The sequence below is a fragment of the Carassius carassius genome, chromosome 37, assembly GCF_963082965.1.
Source record: "Carassius carassius chromosome 37, fCarCar2.1, whole genome shotgun sequence".
Taxonomy (NCBI): Eukaryota; Metazoa; Chordata; class Actinopteri; order Cypriniformes; family Cyprinidae; genus Carassius; species Carassius carassius.
Genome location: NC_081791.1, coordinates 16,532,688 through 16,553,385, shown reverse-complemented (window position 1 = coordinate 16,553,385; position 20,698 = coordinate 16,532,688). Strand labels below are relative to the sequence as shown.

General features: G+C 36.2%; 1 protein-coding gene across 9 annotated transcripts in view; it reads right to left on the bottom strand.

Moving 5' to 3' along the window:
• Positions 1-20,698, bottom strand: part of agrn (agrin) — a 282,960-nt gene that overhangs the window by 202,928 nt on the left and 59,334 nt on the right. For 7 of the 9 annotated variants that reach the window (XM_059527826.1, XM_059527817.1, XM_059527821.1 and 4 more), the window contains exon 3: positions 7,256-7,276. The exons of the other annotated variants lie outside the window; for them this stretch is intronic. In XM_059527826.1, the coding sequence (XP_059383809.1) occupies positions 7,256-7,276 (21 nt within the window). The remainder of the gene's footprint in view (positions 1-7,255; positions 7,277-20,698) is intronic. 9 annotated transcript variants of the gene reach the window in all.

Below are 20,698 nucleotides of genomic sequence, written 5' to 3'. Positions count from 1 at the left end.
TAACATAGCAAATGTTTAAACTGAGAAAGTTTACAATTTTATGCACAAAATGAGCTCATTTCAATTTTGATTTCTGCTACAGGTCTCAAAATAGTTGGGACGGGGCATGTTTACCATGGTGTAGTATCTCCTTTTCTTTTCAAAACAGTTTGAAGACGTCTGGGCATTGAGGCTATGAGTTGCTGGAGTTTTGCTGTTGGAATTTGGTCCCATTCTTGCCTTATATAGATTTCCAGCTGCTGAAGAGTTCGTGGTCGTCTTTGACGTATTTTTCGTTTAATGATGCGCCAAATGTTCTCTATAGGTGAAAGATCTGGACTGCAGGCAGGCCAGGTTAGCACCCAGACTCTTCTACGACGAAGCCATGCTGTTGTTATAGCTGCAGTATGTGGTTTTGCATTGTCCTGCTGAAATAAACAAGGCCTTCCCTGAAATAGACGTTGTTTGGAGGGAAGCATATGTTGCTCTAAAACCTTTATATACCTTTCAGCATTCACAGAGCCTTCCAAAACATGCAAGCTGCCCATACCATATGCACTTATGCACCCCCATACCATCAGAGATGCTGGCTTTTGAACTGAACGCTGATAACATGCTGGAAGGTCTCCCTCCTCTTTAGCCCGGAGGACACGGCGTACGTGATTTCCAACAAGAATGTCAAATTTGGACTCGTCTGACCATAAAATACTATTCCACTTTGAAATAGTCCATTTTAAATGAGCCTTGGCCCACAGGACACGACGGCGCTTCTGGACCATGTTCACATATGGCTTCCTTTTTGCATGATAGAGCTTTAGTTGGCATCTGCTGATGGCACGGCGGATTGTGTTTACCGACAGTGGTTTCTGAAAGTATTCCTGGGCCCATTTAGTAATGTCATTGACACAATCATGCCGATGAGTGATGCAGTGTCGTCTGAGAGCCCGAAGACCACGGGCATCCAATAAAGGTCTCCGGCCTTGTCCCTTACGCACAGAGATTTCTCCAGTTTCTCTGAATCTTTTGATGATGTTATGCACTGTAGATGATGAGATTTGCAAAGCCTTTGCAATTTGACGTTGAGGAACATTTTTTTAAAGTTTTCCACAATTTTTTACGCAGTCTTTCACAGATTGGAGAGCCTCTGCCCATCTTGAGAGACCCATTCTGAGAGACTCTGCTTCTCTAAGACAAAGCTTTTATAGCTAATCATGTTACAGACCTGATATCAATTAACTTAATTAATCACTAGATGTTCTCCCAGCTGAATCTTTTCAAAACTGCTTGCTTTTTTAGCCATTTGTTGCCCCCATGCCAACTTTTTTGAGACCTGTAGCAGGCATTAAATTTTAAATGAGCTAATTAAGTGGATAAAAGTGTAAAATTTCTCAGTTTAAACATTTGCTACGTTATCTATGTTCTATTGTGAATAAAATATTGGCTCATGTGATTTGAAATTCCTTTAGTTTTCATTTTATTAAAATTTAAAAAACGTCCCAACTTTTCCGGAATTCGGGTTGTACAAAGGGACCTGTCCGTCAGTAAATTTGTGAGTTTGGAAAAAACTGATTTCTCATTTGGCTGCAACAAAAGGCTAGGTGAGGTTCAGTGTGAGACATAAAAATTAAGAGGGGGGGGGTCATAATCTATCAGAAAAACCATCAAGCATCAACCAGTGGGAAAAAAAGGAAAGAAACAGAGGAGGATCTAGCTAATGGGACAAAAGTCACTGAAGGCCCACACTGACCTTTGGTGGAGTGTTTATTCGATGGTGTTTATATGTGGCCCTGCCATGTGGACAAAAGAAATGGGGCAGGGTTTTTAACACCTCAGAGAGAACTGGGTAACAAATTGCCTCATTGAACCTCAAGAGCTGCTGGAGTTACAGGCACCATCAGCCACTCACTACTGTGAGCTTTTGTACAGTAAGCTTGGTAGGATAAAGGAAAAGCCACTTTCTTGTGCTACAGTGATTTTAACATGGTCAATGGGGGAAAAAGTGAAACTTTATAATCCTGACAACTAGTAAAATCACTCCAACAATGTATCTCTATAAAACAGCAACTAAAATAAATGTTCAATTCAATATGATTAAATATTCATTTATTTTCTCTTGCAAAAGTAATATATAAATAAATGTATTGATTTGTTAGTTTTTAAAGGTATACTCCACCCCAAAATATATATATATATTTTTTTGTCATTAATAAATTACCCCCATGTTGTCTTTCGGAACACAATTTAAGATATTTTGGATGAAAACCGGGAGGCTTGTTACTGTCCCATTCTGATGATGTCCTTTATACTTTTTTGGACTTGTATTTTACTTGGCAGTGAATTGTACAGTCACAAGCCTTCCGATTTTCATCCAAAATATATTAAAATGTGATTTGAAGATGAACATATCTTTTACGGGTTTGGAACGACATGGGGGTAATTGATCAATGACAAAATTTTCATTTTGGGGAGGAGTATCCCTTTAAATAATTTTAAAGATAATAATAGTAATAATAATAAGTAGTAGCCTAGTATAATTACTATTATGAAAAACAATATTTTAAATTTATCATTTAAATTATAAAAATGAAACATCACTAAAAAAAATTACTAATGCAACAATAATGTTGTAGTATAAAATAAAATGTCTAGTATTTTAGTAATAATAATAATAATCATAATTTAAAATTCAGGATGTATACATAAAACAAAAACAAAATCCCCAACTAATGTAAAATGATTACATTAATCATAAGAAGATCACAGAGATGTGAAAATAGCTATGTATTATTAAGCAATAAACAACTATTATAAACAACTATTTAATAGTTAACAACAACTAAAAAAAACATACAAATTTATTTGTAAAAATATCAAGCGTTTCAGAAAGCTTTAACCTCCATTCTAAGAGGAACAGCATGTTCTGTCAATGATGGCTAAATGACAGCCTGTCTGCTGCTGAAGAACAATGAAAACTTAGTTGTGTTCAAAGTAAAAACTTAATAACCGTGTCTCTTTATCTCCTCTAGGATTATGGGATGTGTGGAGCAGCAATCACAGCCAGTAAACAAAAGAGCTACTAGCAGATACTGATGAGAAGTCAGGCTGTTGTTCTGTAGAACTAACAGTAATTCACTAGCTTGCCTGTGGTTGAGGTGTGTGTGTGTGTGTGTGTGTGTTTGCATATCTGTAATGGAGGGAAGAGAGAAGTCACATCTCTGCAGTTAATGAGCTCTCCAGGCAACAGCTGCTGCCATACAGGGCACCACACACGTACACACAGACTCAGTCACCCTAAACCAAACCTACAAAGCCAAATGAAACTGAAGACTCTGTGACTGGACACTGCTGACTTTATTAAGATAGCAGGGTGAGAGCAGAGTATTTACAGATAAATTCAGAGGTTCACAAAGTGCAGGTACCTCAGAGAGTTCACAAAGTCAGCTCAGGGGTGCGCAGGAGTCTATTTATCATTGAGACGGACACAAAAATCACTTTCCCAAACCTCTTCATTCAGTGCAGCTAAATGGTGGAATGAGCAATTCAATCCTAACAGATGATCTCTCTCGACAAAATGCCTAGAGAAAAATTCTTCCATAGCACTGTGCTAATTTCTTAAAATGAATAAATAAAAAATTATTTCTCTGTGCTGTAAAAAATGTCTTTGTTCTTAGAAAATAAATGAAAATGAATTAAATGTTTGTTGTTTGTTTGAATTTAAATGTTTTTTTTAAAACAAAACAGCATTTCATTTGTTGAGCTTGAGTGAACTAAGTGAATTTAAACACCCATCTGAATTTGATATATAGATTATCTGTTTATGACATTAAAAATACATTTAGAATAAAGGGGAACAAACCCTTTTATAAACTTTTTGCTACTGAAGCAAAATTAATCTGCAAAATGAATCAGTAGAAAAACTATGAATCTCCCGGTAATAAATGACCAGTGTGGCGAGTGGGGCGGGGCCGAGGGACGTGGGAACAAGGAGGGAGGCCGGCAATGATTGGGAAATCAGTGACACCTGCGACCCACTGCCGGTCTCGAGTCCCACGTAGGAGATGGAAGGATATAAAACTGGAGCGACGACAGTGAAGGACGAGAGAGGACCAGGCCTGGGCTTTTAGTTGTGTTTTGGTTTTTATTTGAGCGCACCAGTCACCCGTGAGGGGCTGGTGCGCTGTTTTGTGTTTATTTTGTATTATTAAAATGTAATTTGATTGTCCGCCGGTTCCCGCCTCCTTCTTCCGGATGAATATGAAGGTTTTTATCGTTACAACCAGTATATTTTCTGTTTTATATATACATATATGTGTGTGTGTGTGTTTGTGTATGTTTGTAAGGTACAAAAGGGCTAAAGGCACACCTTAAGAAAAACGTGGCTAATCACTGTGCCTAAAATTTATAATTGCAGGAATAATATACATGCTTGAATCGATCGGTAATGGAGCAACAGATTTTGTGTGAAAACAAAATATTCAAGTTCTTTATTTTTTTTAAAAATCTTATAAATTTATGAGGTGGCAAGGGGTCATTTTACCCCCCACACAGGGTAATAGGCTCACCAACATGGGGTAAAGGGCACACAGTATTGATACAAATTCTTCAGCTAAAATAATGTTTTTTTGTTGATGTTTTTGTTTTAGTTAATATTCGTTCAGAACAATTACTTTAGCTAAGTTTGTACTGTTTTCTGCTTATTTTGAAAAATAAAATAATTAATTTTTGTTCAATAAATATACTGTCACTAAAATATGTTAATATAAAAAATATATTTTAAAATACAGAAACAAAATCATTTTAATAAGTAAAGATTCTGAATGATATGATATGATTAATATCATGTTTTTAAATAGGATGGTTTCATTCTAAACATGGTGATTATCTCTAACATGGACACCCAACATAATATATGATATTTACCATCTGAATCTAACCATGTTACGTCAACAAATGGAAAATCTATATCAGCCATCTATTAATTATCATGTTAATGACTGTGCCTTTTAGCCCAAACAGCAGGGGCGCTTTAGACCCCAAATACCATACTATTATTCTTTCGTTATTTAAAAACTGTTGCTTTAATTATCTTAAACAATTTTGAACATTTTTAAGAAGACCTTTGTATCAAAATACATGCATTAATTTTAGTTATTCTAATTTGCTACTTCAATCTACTACATTTAAAAAAAAACATAATAATACAGGTGCATCTCAATAAATTAGAATGTTGTGGAATAGTTAATTTCAGTAATTCAACTCAAATTGTGAAACACGTGTATTAAATAAATTCAATGCACACAGACTGAAGTAGTTTAAGACTGGTTCTTTTTGATTGTGATGAACTGAGAGAACCATAGCCTTATGCGGATTGTCAAGCAAAATCTATTTAAGAATTTGAGTGAACTTCACAAGGAATGGACTGAGGCTGGGGTCAAGGCATTAAGAGCCACCACACACAGATGTGTCAAGGAATTTCCTGAACCAGTTGACGCGAATTTAGCGTCTGGCATGATACGCGCATTATGCGCGAATGGTGCTTTTTACGAATTCGCGTCTGACGCCCGAGTTGAAAATTTTGAACTTTGGCGTCCATTTGCGCCGCCTTAACCAATCAGGAGCCTGCTTAGGAGTCACTCATTCAACATGGAGGAACGACTGATGTTGTCAGTGAGCAGTCACCTGGAGCTATATGACACAAGTTTATATTTCTATAGAGACAGAAATAAAAAGAACCTCGCTTGGAAGAGTGTGTTGTTAATACACATTTAACTTTTGAGTCACGTGCATGTTTATTGAACCGTGCTCTTCCCGCTTTTTTTTTTACAACTATTTTCCCCCTAATATACAGCTACTTTTCACTATACACAATATAATGTGTTTATTCAGAGAACGTGTGCAGGAAAAAGTGGAAAAGCCTCGAATGCTCGATCAACATCAGCCATCTTGCAAACAGGCAACCACCTAGCACTTGCCCCTCCCACAAGAAGCGGATTTCGCCTCGGACGCACATCAACTTCGCTTCAAACTCTTGCTTTCTACACGTGTCTGTTTCGCTCTAGACGTGCGAATGCATTCAAAATGTTCAAGCGGCAAACTAGACGCGGTAGACGCGAATTTGATGCTCTATTCGCATTTGGTGTGAACGCAGCATTACCCAGTGGTTCAAAGTCCTCTTTCCAGATGAGAGCTAGTTTTGTATTTCATTTGGAAACTGAGGTCCTAGAGTCTTGAGGAAGGATGGAGAAGCTCATAGGCCAAGTTGCCTGAAGTCCAGTGTGCTGAAGGTCACTGTCAAAGAAACCTGGGCTTCCATACTGATCACCTATATATATGCATCATGAATCATATTTGTTGTAGCATTCCTCATTTGTAAGTTGATTTAAATCTGACAAATAGAAATATAATTGTAAAACTTATTTGATAAAATCAACTTTTTTAAATCTGAAAAAAATACATAAAAATACCTGTCCCACATTGTTTCAGATGTAGTTTGTCTATAGCCACACAAACATCTAAATAGAAAAAGTGCAAGAACCTATGGAGGGTCTATTGTGTTTCATTGAATAAAGTCTCTCTTTTAGAACAGGAGTCCATTCATTTTCAACACTGGCTTCTTTTTTTATCCCTTTATCCGTCTCTATTTCCTCTCATCGTGCTGACTTTCGGACATGGTACACACTCATTGATTCTTCTCATTCAGTCTCCTGGGAGAGAAAAATTCCCCTGTTTCCGTTTACTAAAGTGGGGACTATTAGTGCACAGGGTGAACGGAGAAGGGCCTTCCATCTTTTAACCACACTCCAGGGGTTTGGCTGCAGATTGTGTGCGCGGAGACCACATTGATCTTTCACACACTCATTACCGCCATTTTCAATTAGAGCCTGGCACAGCTATCAGCAAATTTTTGAAAAAAAGAGGCCCTGCTCATTCTTAACAGGCTTTCAGATTCCTCACAAGCCACCTACTCAAAGAGGTTCTCTATCCTGGCCTTTTCCCTCAGACAGGACTGCGGTGGATTACGCCATTCGCTTAATACGGGCGACAACAATGCCGGGTGCACGAAATGATTACAAATCATCATAGAATGCAAAAACAAGTTAAAAATACATCTTTGGCTGTTCGCCCCACTAAGAGAGGAAGTTTATAAAGCAATCCCACCGATAGAGCGATAGATACGTTTCAGGCTCTGCAGAGCAGCAAAAAGGGGATTTAAGAGTAAAACATCTAAGCAAGCCAGAGATTAAGCATTCAAGAAGTTAGTAAAAGCTATGCTTACCTGCATTGATCATTCTATGATCTTCACGAGGCAAAAAGGGAGAAAGATAAAAAAAAAACACTGTTTAGCATTGGTTAGTGGCAAACACTGGGAAGACTGGGATGCATGAACATGGGACAGAATGAAGTGGGACATATAAGCTCAAGTTAGAGAGGCAATATCTGATGAAGCTGAGCTGTTAAATTTCCCATCTGCAGATTACCTACTGCCTTTGACCAGATAATATTTAATAAACTCTAGGATTAAAATCAGAAATGCAAGAAAACTAATAATAAATCAGTAACTAATGTAAATGAAAAAATAAAAATAATCCCATTAAAGCTATATCAAGGTCACTACAAAATAAAAATAAATAAATACAAAATGTTGTATCAAATAATTTGGAATAACAGGAAAACATTTTATATGCATTTTAAGGACTGTCAAAATGTGAAGAAAATACAGCAATGCAAAAAAAGGATATGTTATTAATAAAACAATATTTTTATTTTATATTTTTAAAACTAGTTTAAATATACAATTTATAAAAAGAAAAACATTCAAAGTATTATATTCCATTTATTTACCCTGAATTACATATCATAATTCATACACATAATGTCATATTTGAATGCATTGTAAGTCCTTTTGGATAAAAGCTCCTGCCAAATGCACAAATGTAAATACAATAATAACAGTAATAAAAAAAAATCCTTGTGTCAAGAGTGGAATATTTACGCATTACTGAAAGGAAAATTTTTGGGACAATTTGTGCTTAATTTTCATGAAATAAAATTAAATAATAAAAATATTTTTTTTCAAAAATCACAACAAACAAACACATACATACAAATGATTCACTCATTTTTGATTTGGGGATAAAATGCGACCTGGTTTTCTTTGTGAGATTCAACCAAATCTTTTATCTTAAGATAAAAAATCATCGCTGCTCTTCCAGACAAAAGAGTAGCTAAATCATCACATTCCCAGTGGCTTAAAATCACACCATTAGGTGAGTGAAGCACCTGGCTGACACACAGGCACAAATACTTGTTCCATGTGCTCACGCTGTCGCTATATCAACCTCCACTGTGATGCAGATTGTGGGTAACTGACACCAACTGCAAACCAGGTCTCATCTATAAAGCATGAGCATGTGTGCGAGAATAAATTTACCTACGCAAAATATAGCACACCGCCACTCCACAATAGGCCATTACTGAACTTGCCATAGGAAAAGCCTTTAACAAGTTCTGACACACTAAAACTTCACTTAAACCTACACCTGTGACAGTTGCATTCATATCAATGTTTCATATCAGGTCTCAGCTAAACAAAATCTATTATATGTGTAAGACAGACCAGGATGTTTGTCAAAAATGCAAGAAAAAAAAGCTAATGATGTGTCTTGTTCATGACTCACTAGGCTCCCAGACAGCGGTAAGCTTGAGTCTGAGCTGATAGGAAATGATGGAGAAGAAAACAATGACTCATTTATGAGCATCTCGGCTATTATAACTTCTGTAATCCGGCATCTTTATAAGTACAGTACATGAGCTTTCAATATGTTCACAGCAGGGGGCTTCCCATCCGACAGGAAGGTGGGGTGCGTTGTTCCACACTGCATGCTGCTTTCGTCACAGATTGCAGACACGGTGTGCATAATCATGGAAGAACATTATTGTATCTGTATACTTCTTTTGGGGACCAGGAGCTTTTAAACTAGACCAAAAGAAGGAACACTAGAGATCTGGAGAAATATTCAGAAAGAAATGGTGTAAATTAAATAAAGAAAATTTTACCAATTTACCAAATTTTACATTATTATTTTATTTTTAAATACTGATTGGTAAACTGTAATGAATTCTGTATGTGTCACACTGTCTGGTCTCTGTTTCCCTGAGTTTCCACTAGTGGTCTCACTTCCCCATAGGCACCTCACCGTAGGCACTACAATTCCCACAAAGCCTTGTCCCTTCATCACAGTAATTGCACTCCTGTTAATTGCACTCAAGGTGTCTTCACTTGTTAATCATTATCCTCCCTATATTAACCAGTCCTTTTCTGTTTGTCTGCATGGAGTCCTTTCTTTCCGTCACCCAGTTTCCTCGCCTTCTGAGTTCCTCGTCTTCCGAGTTCCTGTTCCTATTCCTGTTTCTATTCCTGTTTATTTATTTGTTTGTTTGTTTGGATGGATTTTTGGTTTTGACCTCATGTTGCATGTTGGATTACCCTAATAAACCCACACTGCGTTTGGATCTCTCGTCTCCTGCGTTTCACTGGGTCTCTGATCGTAACAGTATGAACTTCTTTGGGCTATTTTGCATAAAAGCCATATTTGAACACAAACCCACATCTATCAAAATTAGTCTGTGATAAATATTCTGGGCTCAGTGGGTTAGGTCACAATAAAAGTGAAAGATTCTAAAAGTTGCTTAGGAGTCACAGTAGAGAGGGCACTTGAACTCCACTGCAGCATTAATTCAGAAAACAAAGAGCTTATTGAACTTGCAGGGGGGCACTTGTATCACCGAAGAGCAGTACAACTCCAGTTTCCCCTGAACAGACCCCCAAACACTGAGGTCTGCCAGGGACACAAGTGCATGGATAGACAGGGAGAAGGCAGAGGAATCTAAAACCATGTTCTGGTAACATCAACTGCATCCATGTTTTTACATTGGCAAAGCCACAGTAAGAAATAACTGGATATCTCTGAATATTTTGAGGTCTTCTAAAGTACATGCAAGTGTATTTCTAAAAGTTAGTCTTTATAGTGTATACATTTCAAATTTGCAGTGTTCTTCTTAAAAGAGCAAAACATATTGATGATATTATCCTGCACTACAAAGATTTGTGTAATAATGCTCTCTAGGTAAATGCTTTCTTGTAAATGTTCTCCAGAACATCTAATTTGTAAATATCTAAATATCTAAATTTTATTTTAAATCAAATGTAGTACCTATTAGACAGTATGCGATTTCAGATGGAGCCTGTCTCTCCTTCTAACACCTAAACCAACTAGCAGCTAGTAAATAGCAAATCATGACAATATAAGACTGCATCTTTGGTAAGTCCCAAAACCAGACTTCCTGTTTTAATCCTTTTCAAGTGGGGTCTTAAAGTTTCACTTCAGAAAGAACCAAAAGCAACATCATTAGCTCACTGTCACAAGAGAACACAGCTCTGTAATTTATACAGACCATGGATCAATTACCCTTTCCTGACACTGCTAACTCTCATATGCTACTTGTGCTATCTGTGCATTTCAGACCCTTCTCTGCCTGCAGTAGCCTTGACATTACTTAACTCCAGAGCTAAAAGGTCATGGACCCTTATTTGCATGTGAGAGAACTTCTAAGACTATTCTACATTAAGTGCCCTCTACATTAGATTTCCTTTGGAAGTAAGACTTTTCAGACTTTCCTCTTTATTTAAATCAGCTCATTTTTTGGCTTGACATCACATAACTGAGTTAAGCGGAGACGTGGAGTCATGTGGATTATTAACTATTATCCATTCAGCATTGTTCAAGTGGGCTAGGACTTGGCAAAAATTTCTACTTCATTTAGTTAAAGTCTACTTAATTTATCCCATTAAATCCTCTTAAACTCAAACAGGCCTTGAGAATAAGCAGGTAACATGATATGGGTACATCTAGAACAAGCCACAGCCTTTTAAAACACATACTGCTCACACTAAAACTACATCAGACTAGAGCTATACAAATATGACTAATAGATCAAGCGGTTTGACAGGTGGACAGACAGACAGATGGACAGAATTATATTATATAGATAGACAGAGATTATATAGATAATTATAGATAGACAGAGATAGATAGGTGGATATACAGAGGGATAGACAGATAGCTAGGCAGATAGAAAGATAGCTGGATAGACAGGCGGGCAGACAGACAGATAGATAGATGGATAGATGGACAGAAAGATTGCTGCATAGATGGACAGACAGACAGATAGGCAGATAGACAGACAGACAGATAGCTGGATAGACAGACAGACAGACAAATAGATAGACTGATAGACAGTAGGACAAACTGATAGATAGGTGGATAGACAGACAGACACATGGATAGATGGATAGACAGACAGAGAGATAGATAGCTAGATAGACAGACACATAAGCCCCTTTCACACTGCGATTCCGGCAAATACAAAGTGTTCCGGCAATTATTCCCGGGTCGCTAGATTTTGCCTTTTCACACTGCCAGTGATTACCCGGGACATGTGCGTGCTTTCACACATAACTCGTAAAGATCCTGTAAGGACACTTGACATCAGGGAGTGACGTGTAATGTACGAGTCGAAAACAATCTCGGCTTCAGCGCGGAAAGTGAGGAACAAACAGTTTGCACATATTTTTTGTCGCGAACGTTGATCTTTTTTCAAAACAGCTGGTAAAAGAGTCACGCGATAACGTGTGTCATCACTTCGACACGGCATTAGATCTGGCTTTCGTTCACACAGCGCTCGTCCCGGGTTGAACCCGGCAATGTTACTAGGTCCCCGACCCGGGTTCAATGCCAGAATCAATCCCGGGACGTGTTTGCTTTCACACAGAAGGCGACCCGGCAATGTTCCGGCAATTTGCCGGGTCGGACGTGCAGTGTGAAAGGGGCTTTAGATAGATGGACAGACAGACACATAGATAGACTGATAGACAGTAGGACAAACTGATAGATAGGCGGATAGACAGACAGACAGACAGACAGACAGACAGACAGACAGACAGACAGACAGATAGATAGATAGATAGATAGATAGATAGATAGATAGATAGATAGATAGATAGATAGATAGATAGATAGATAGATAGATAGATAGATAGATTGATTGATTGATTGATTGCTAGATAACATTAATGACAATTAAAAAAAAACAAATATTACATTTAGAATAATAAATTGAAACATAACCAGATAGATAGACAAAACGATAATATAAATGATGAATATAAAAACTCTTAGAAAAATAAAATAAGACTGACAGACAGAAACAGAGACACAGACAACACAGACAGACAGGCAGATGGATAGAAGAATAAATGATACATATGACAATATAAGACCCAAATATTACATTTAGAAAAATAACAGACAGACAGAAAGATAATTCATGTGTCTCTACTCTATGAATCTCTTGAAAACATTGCATATTGCTTCTAAAGTCCATCTTCATTTGCATTCACAGCCAACAGGGGGTATAACTATATGATATGGATGGAAATGCAAAAGGACCTGTTTCACTCAAAGCACGTTCTCTCACAATACTGTAATTTCACGCTATACAGCTCTAATTCCCAATCATTTTAGGACTGTCTTGTTTCATTTAGTGTGAGTGGTCGGATTAAATAATCCATCATGGGTGTCTTCAAGGCGCCATGAAGAGAAAATCTTGGCCTTTAATCAGTTTAAATAAGTGAGAGGTTTCATATCCTCATAAATCAGTGAATTTGGGCACAAATTATAACTTCGTGACAAGTTGCCCACTCACTGTCAACATATAAATTAAAGTGATCGATTCGGTGAGGCTACAACACAAATTCAATTTACTCTAGGCTATAAATGGGCGTGGGACACTCGGCTCATTAAAAGCAGCTAGAGCAAGGACCAGGGGTGACTTACTTTGAGTTAGACACACAGATTCAAACAGTGGTCATGACATGGAGCATCTGAAGACCAGGGGTGACTTACTTTGAGTTAGAAACACAGATTCAAACAGTGGTCATGACATGGAGCATCTGAAAGATCTCCAGTGAAAAACTCCCCACATTACAGCACATCATGCCTGGGAGCAGAGAGACAGTGGGGTTATCAGCAGCTTTATGGGGCCGATTCCTACAGCCTGGCCCTCTGTGAGTGATGAAAGATATACAACACACAGACAACCCAGAGAGAGTCTGTTCTCTTTATAGTGGGAAGTGGGAAAGTCAGCTAAAACAGACAGCTTACACATTTCCCAGGATCCTTCTCATTCACTCCATTACCATTAGCACAAAAACTGTGCTATCCATCCATCCATCCATCTGTCTATCTATCTATCTTTTTTCAGGGCTGTCAAAGTTATTGTGTTGACTTAAGGTATTTAACAGATTTGATCTGTTAAAAAATAAAAAAGCTATGCTTTCAAATTAATTTCACAATTTGCTTTGGCATTAGCACAGTAGAAATACAATATATACTTAAACTATTACATAAAATAAATTAACTTTTTGTGACCTACATTGGGCAATATAATTTGATATAAAATAAAATAATATAATAAAACATACATATAATAAAAACATATAGAAACAAATATAAGATAAAGTTAAAAATAACAAAAAATTATGAACACTAAGTTATAAATAGGTCTTTAAACGTGGACATATATACCATATTTTAGACCTTTTTTTCAGGGCTATCAAAATTATTGTGTTCATTAACTATATTATTGTAATTATTATTTACATTATATACAGTACATCATTATAGAATTATTTCCATACACTATTTGCATTACATAAATAATTATAGGTATTATATTATATTATATCATGTCATATAACAATTTTATTATATTGTGTTATATTATGTTGTTACATATAAAATACATAGAAACAAATATATGATAAAGTTTAAACTTCCAAATATATATATACATAAACACTAAGTTATAAATGAATGGGCCTTTATACATGAAAATATACAGTTACCATAATATTTTAGTTCTCACTAGTAGAACATCATATTGGGAACATTTTAACGTTTGAAAGGTTCCGTTCTATGGTAATGAGGCAGAGTCAAATGAGAGGTATAGGTTAAAGGCCAGAGAGCATTCTGGGAAGACGTGCTCTCCCACAGACTCACAAATCTCATTACACACTGGTATGCACCAACAATTTTAAGACTCAAAGGTAAAAGAAAGAAATAAAAAAGGCTGCTAACTCTCTCACTGGCATGCTGCACTAGCTGACAAACCTACAAAAACATCCATAAGTTAGAGGAATTAAAGCTGAACAATTTAAACAAAATGTCCCTTTTTTCTGCATGCCATGTTTTCATTAAGCTACGCTAGCATTAACACTTCTCAAATGAAGGTGCCCACAATGAAACTGCATTCTTCCTGGACCCCCACCTCCTGGCAGGATTTTATTACTCTAATCATTTTTCATGCACTGCGCTAACAAGGGTGAAACCACTTGTGAGAGAGCAGCTCCATGCCTCCAACCAAATAGACTAATTTAATGGCACTAAAACCCCTGCTATTACAGCAAACTGCTTTTAATCTTCCCAATCAAATGGCACATAAATTTGTCAGCTCCGTTCAGTGTCCTAGCAGCCGCGGGGGCATGACTTAGCATTAGCATGAATCAGCACGACCCCAGGTGAGATACAAATGCAGCCACACACACAACAGCCTGAGGATGACTGGCTTATTGGGGATCAAAACTAAATTGAGCTTTTGGGGTGTTAACGTAGCTCTCATTGCACGTAGGAACAGGTTGGAAATGGTTAGTTATGCCACATTTCTGTTTAGCAACACATCTGGAGCAATAAAACTTTCACCTGTGGAAGAATTTCTGGCTTGATTTGCACTGTTCAAGTTCGTGTTAGATAACAAAAGTGTCTGCTAAATGTACAATATTATAGCTAGGTGGTATAATAAATATTTATATCCTATTATGTTTTTAGCAGACACTTTGATTATGTAAAATGTTAGGAAATTCAATCATTTAAAGAGATAGTTCACCCAAAAATAAAAATTCTGTCATTAATTACTCACCCTCATGTTTTCCAAACTTGTAAAACCTTTGTTCATCTTCTGAACACAAATTAAGATATTTTTGATAAAATCTGAGAGCTTTCTGACCCTGCATAGACAGCAAAGAAACTGACACGTTCAAGACCCAGAAAAGAAGTAAGGACATCGCTAAATTAGTCCATGTGACATCAGTGGTTCAACCGTAATTTTATGAAGCTACTAGAATACTTCCTGTGCACAAAGAAAACCGAGAGTACGATCAAAAATATCTTAATTTGTGTTCTATAGATGAACGAATGTCTTACGGGTTTGGAACTACTTGAGGTTGAGTAATTAATGACAGAATTTTTATCTTTGGTAAACTATTTTCATTTTTGGTGAACTAACTTTAATGCATTTTTTTATTTGCCACTTAGGTTTTCTAAACGTGTCATTATACTGGTTTCAGGATTCTTCCTTTTATTACAAACACAAAAGCGAAAAAATAGAGATAATTTAATAATGTCATTACTACAGCTTTTACTGTCATATAATGCTTTGATTACAACAAAAATTGCATATAATTAAAAATCAAAGATTTCAACCCAACTTTTGATATCATTCTTCTAGAATGCTAGACTGCATTATTTTAAGCCATGCTGAAAACCCCCATCAAAGTTGAAAATTGTTTATATTACTTTAATAAAAAAAACTAAATCTCCAGCAGATCCCAAGCATACATAAGCATAAGGTCAGGTAAGCATGATTAAATGGCGTCGCTATTCATCAGACCTGATTAGAGCCAAGGTCTCCTCCTGACTCTCTCTCATCTGCCTATAGATAGCAGCAGCCCCTCGAAAAGGTTGCAATCAATCTTTATCATTTTGCCTTGTCTTGTAGTTCAATGAAAATTAATGGAGTCTGCACCTTATTTATTTTCTGCTAAAGAAAACAGTGTAAAATGACATTCAGCTTAATGGGGTTAAGCCACCTTTACTCATCATAAAGTGGCATTAATTGGGAAATCCAAATCTTCTGTCCCATTTCAGAATGGTGGATCTTCTGCACTGCAATAGGGAAAGAAAATAATGTGAACATATGATGTAACACGTAACACCGATGTCATTATCCAGTAGACCACTAGAGGCGCTACAGGCCCCGGAGGTCCACCAGCATTTGACTGATAGAGGTCACCTCAGAAGCAATCTCTTTAAGTGTTCTCACTGGCAATAAAGAAGGAGATTAAACACAGGCTTTAGCTTCAGTCACTGGACAGAAGACAGAAAACCAATCAAGCAAAAACAGCTTTTTCTTTACTGGGCTTCTGCACTGTCAGAGATTGTTACTTGGTATTTCTTCTTCCTTCAGTGTATCCCCTCCGTTTTATTTACATAATCCAAAGTAAGACCCTCGACCCGCTGACAGATCAAAGGGTCATTATAAGTAATGCAGTTTCAGCATTACATTAACCTAATGAAAGCAGTGACTAATGGAATGCTTCCCAAGATGCACTGCTCTTTCTGTGTCTCCCCACTGAGGTCAGAATTACTGCTTAGAAGTTCAAAAAGAAGTGGATAACGGAGGCAGCTGCTGAATCCATAGTCTTTGGCACCTGCAATGCATACAAACTCACTTACTTTTCCTCTTTGCATCTGACTTTGTCAATTCAGCTCTGATGAAGTGGAAAGTCTGAGGCGTCTGAAAGCAGTGCCAGCTTTACAGAGCCATAATAGGGTTGCTTTTTAGAGGGCAGCAAAGTGCCATTTCACATACCTGGGAGAAATAAAGATTGCCAAGTGACTCATATGCCCACTGAGAGTCTAAATGCAGTATAAATGACAGCATTAGACAGTAATACTAGAGGAGCAAAGGACTGAACATCATAAAAAAAGCTCAGTGACTGGACTAAAACTCTGAGTTATGACCGTAGAAGAATTGTCACTCTGCTAAGTAGGTAATCACACAGACTTCAACCCACCTAAAGCTTGGTGACAACATATAAATGGTTTTTGAAAGATAAAAGGCATTGCTTTCTTGCTGAAATATGAATATGATTATCAAAACTATGATTATCCATCCTTTACAAAGAACTAGAAATGCTTGCATTCATGTTCCAAGATCAAGTGAAAAGCAAAGACTGATCAATTCACTAAAAAAAAAAAGTTCAACTTTTTGGTCATGTAAGAAACTTCCTTAAAATGAAATAATATTTAACGTAGCGTAACATAACGTAACGTAACATAAATTAATGTAACTTAACGTAACTAAACTAAACGTAACTTCACTTAAAAAAATATTTTTTTTTTTTAAAAATGTAAGAAATTGAATATAAAATAAAATAAAATAAAATTTAAATCAAATATGGGTATTTCAAAGAATAACATTGTGCTGCAATATAACATTTAAAAAAGGTATTTGTAAATAAATTAAAATAAGTAAATACATAATAAATTCTTTGTTTTTACCTCAGTGCTGTTAATAGAGCTGTTTCGATTAGTTTCAGTGATGATGGCTGAGCAGAGCGTTTCTTTCAAATGATTAAACAGATCGTGCTATTAATAATGCAGAGAATAACACAAAAATAGAAGTAGAAAATAACTGTGTTTCGATAATAAAGGTCGTGCAAAAAGATGTCCCTCTCCAATGTTTGTTTACAATCATATCAGCTTCTTAATGGTTTCTAAATTAAATTTCAACATACAAGCTTGCAATTAACATGTTCACTGGGGCAGAAAACAGATGTTGCAAAGTCGTGTATCATTATCTCAGTGGAAATCAGCACTAGACTAAACTTCCACTTGTTCCATATGAGTCAGATGATTCATACATGTGAGTGTTTGTGTTTTCAGGCCATGCACTATAGTAATAAGGATCTCGAGCTTGGGTTTCATCAACAATGCTGCAAGTTTTAGAAACATTCATCCTTCATGAACCTACAGGATGACATGAATTAGACTCTGCCGGAGTTCATCAAGTTCAGAGGGCCATATTTTGTATTAACTGCTGCAGTGAAGCATTAAGACTGAGACAACGAAAAGCTTTTTTGGCCTTTATGAGGCCTTGTGCTCATTTGACCATTCAAGGGAATCTGTTGCTTGACAATAGAAGATTTGTTTTTGCTCATCTGTAAACCAGTTCAGAGGGCAGAACATCAAGTAACTTGGGAGTAATCAAATGTGCCCGTAAGAGACTATCCGAATTATTATTTCTTCATTTGTTTTCAAAATGAATGTGGACAACCTCTCCCTGGATGTCACTGCTGAGAAATGTTTCACTCTTCTAGAAAAAATGTACTTCCATTTATGGAAACAAAGTACTTTGGACACAAGCAAGACAATATCAATTTAAGAAGTTCTGGGCTTCAGTGTCACACACAAGATTAGAAATAAACAAACCCACAAAAGCTCCTGAAAAGCAAAATGTCTTATAAAGTATCCCACTCATGATGACACCATAATACTAAAGTTTTATCTTAATTCCCACGAACATCTTGTTTTAAGACAAGTTGTTATTGTGCTAAAAGTGAAAAATTGACTTTTTTTCAATGTAAAAAAAGTCCAATATTCCAAACAGTCAAAGGAAATTGACAAAAAGTAAATTTCATGCTTATAGGAACCCTTAAAGGGTTAGTTCAGCCAAATATTAAAATTATGTCATTAATAACTTACCCTCATGTTGTTCCAAACCAGTGAGACCTCCGTTTATCTTAATAAACGGAGGTCTTATGGGTTTGGAACAACATGAAATATATATATATATATATATATATATATATATATATATATATATATATATATATATATATATATAGTACAGACCAAAAGTTTGGACACACCATCTCATTCAAAGAGTTTTCTTTATTTTCATAACTATGAAAATTGTAGATTCACACTGAAGGCATCAAAACTATGAATTAACACATGTGGCATTATATATGGAATTATATACATAACAAAAAAGTGTGAAACAACTGAAAATGTCATATTCTGGGTTCTTCAAAGTAGCCACCTTTTGCTTTGATTACTGCTTTGCACACTCTTGGCATTCTCTTGATGCGCTTCAAGAGGTAGTCACCTGAAATGTCCTTCCAACAGTCTTGAAGGAGTTCCCTGAGAGATGCTTAGCACTTGTTGGCCCTTTTGCCTTCTGTCTGCGGTCCAGCTCACCCCTAAACCATCTCGATTTGGTTCAGATCTGGTGACTGTGGAGGCCAGGTCATCTGGCGCAGCACCCCATCACTCTCCTTCTTGGTCAAATAGCCCTTGATGCCTTCAGTGTGACTCTACAATTTTCATAGTCATGAAAATAAAGAAAACTCTTTGAATGAGAAGGTGTGTCCAAACTTTTGGTCTGTACTATATATATATATATATATATATATATATATATATATATATATATATATATATATATATATATATATATATGTGTGTGTGTGTGTGTGTGTGTGTTTGTGTGTGCGTGTGTGTGTGTATTTATATATACATAATAAATATACATGTATGCGTACATATATTATGTAAACAAAAATATTTACATTGGTTGCAATTAATCACGATTAATAGTTTGACAGCACTAAATATAATATAATATAATATGTAATATAATATAATATAAGACAGGAAATGAATTAACATGAAAAATGTGAATTCTATTTTCTATATAAAAACAAAAATCTTTGCTGCCAGTTTGCTAAAATTTTCCCATCAAAAACACTTTTTCTCCCGCTCTCTAAATATTTTCTCTTTTGTTGTTATGGACATCCAGAGTATTGATCCATGAGAGGAAATGTTGCATCCTCACTCCCAGACTTTTCCTGCTTCAAGCCCTCAAATGATGTCAGCATCCCTTCCGTTAGAAAACAATGCAATTTATTCTTCCCACACAGAAGTTTGATCCCAAAGCACAGCTAATCCATTTAATAGTGATGCTGAGACTGGAACTTTGATACAGGAAAAAAGAGAAGGGTTGGGAGAGTACAAGCAATGGAAAGAGAGCGAGGAAGAGGGTGCTCTCCTGCTGTGCAAGCATGGTCAGCTTGCCCCAGAATTTCGGGCTCGTCTCCGGTTTGCATTCGGCAAACGCACCCTCTGCAAACAATAGCCACTTATGTTTCCATAGGGACTGGAGCTTATGTGTAGGCTTGACTCTCTCTGCTCAAGAGAGGCTCATTAAAGTGCTGAAGAGCTCCAACAACATGGTGCAGTTTGCAAATCAGCGAAACATGCCACACTGACCGCACAAGGTGATTTAAATAGTGAGGTGAAAATACTGCAAATGAAAGCAACCACAGCAGATGGCCAACCAACCATTAAAAAAAAAATTCTGGGAATAAATTCAAAAAGCGAGAGACCACTAGTAAATAAAATAAGTATTTTTTTATTAAATATACATACATACATTACTATATACATATTATCTTTCTATATAATAAATATATATATATTTTACTTATAATTCTTTTTTCTCGAAGCCAAATTGTGTTGATTTTTAAATAAATGTATTTTTATACTTAATTTTTCAACAATTAATCTATATAGGTAATATTATTATAGACTGCATGCATCTGAATCAAATATTTATAAAACAGATGCAAATCTAAATCATATTTAAACTTTCAATTGTTATTTTCACTGGAAGTATATTTGAAACTAGCAACTAACTAACTAACTAACTAAATATTTACTATATTTACAGTACAGACTTTTAATATTGATTTAATATT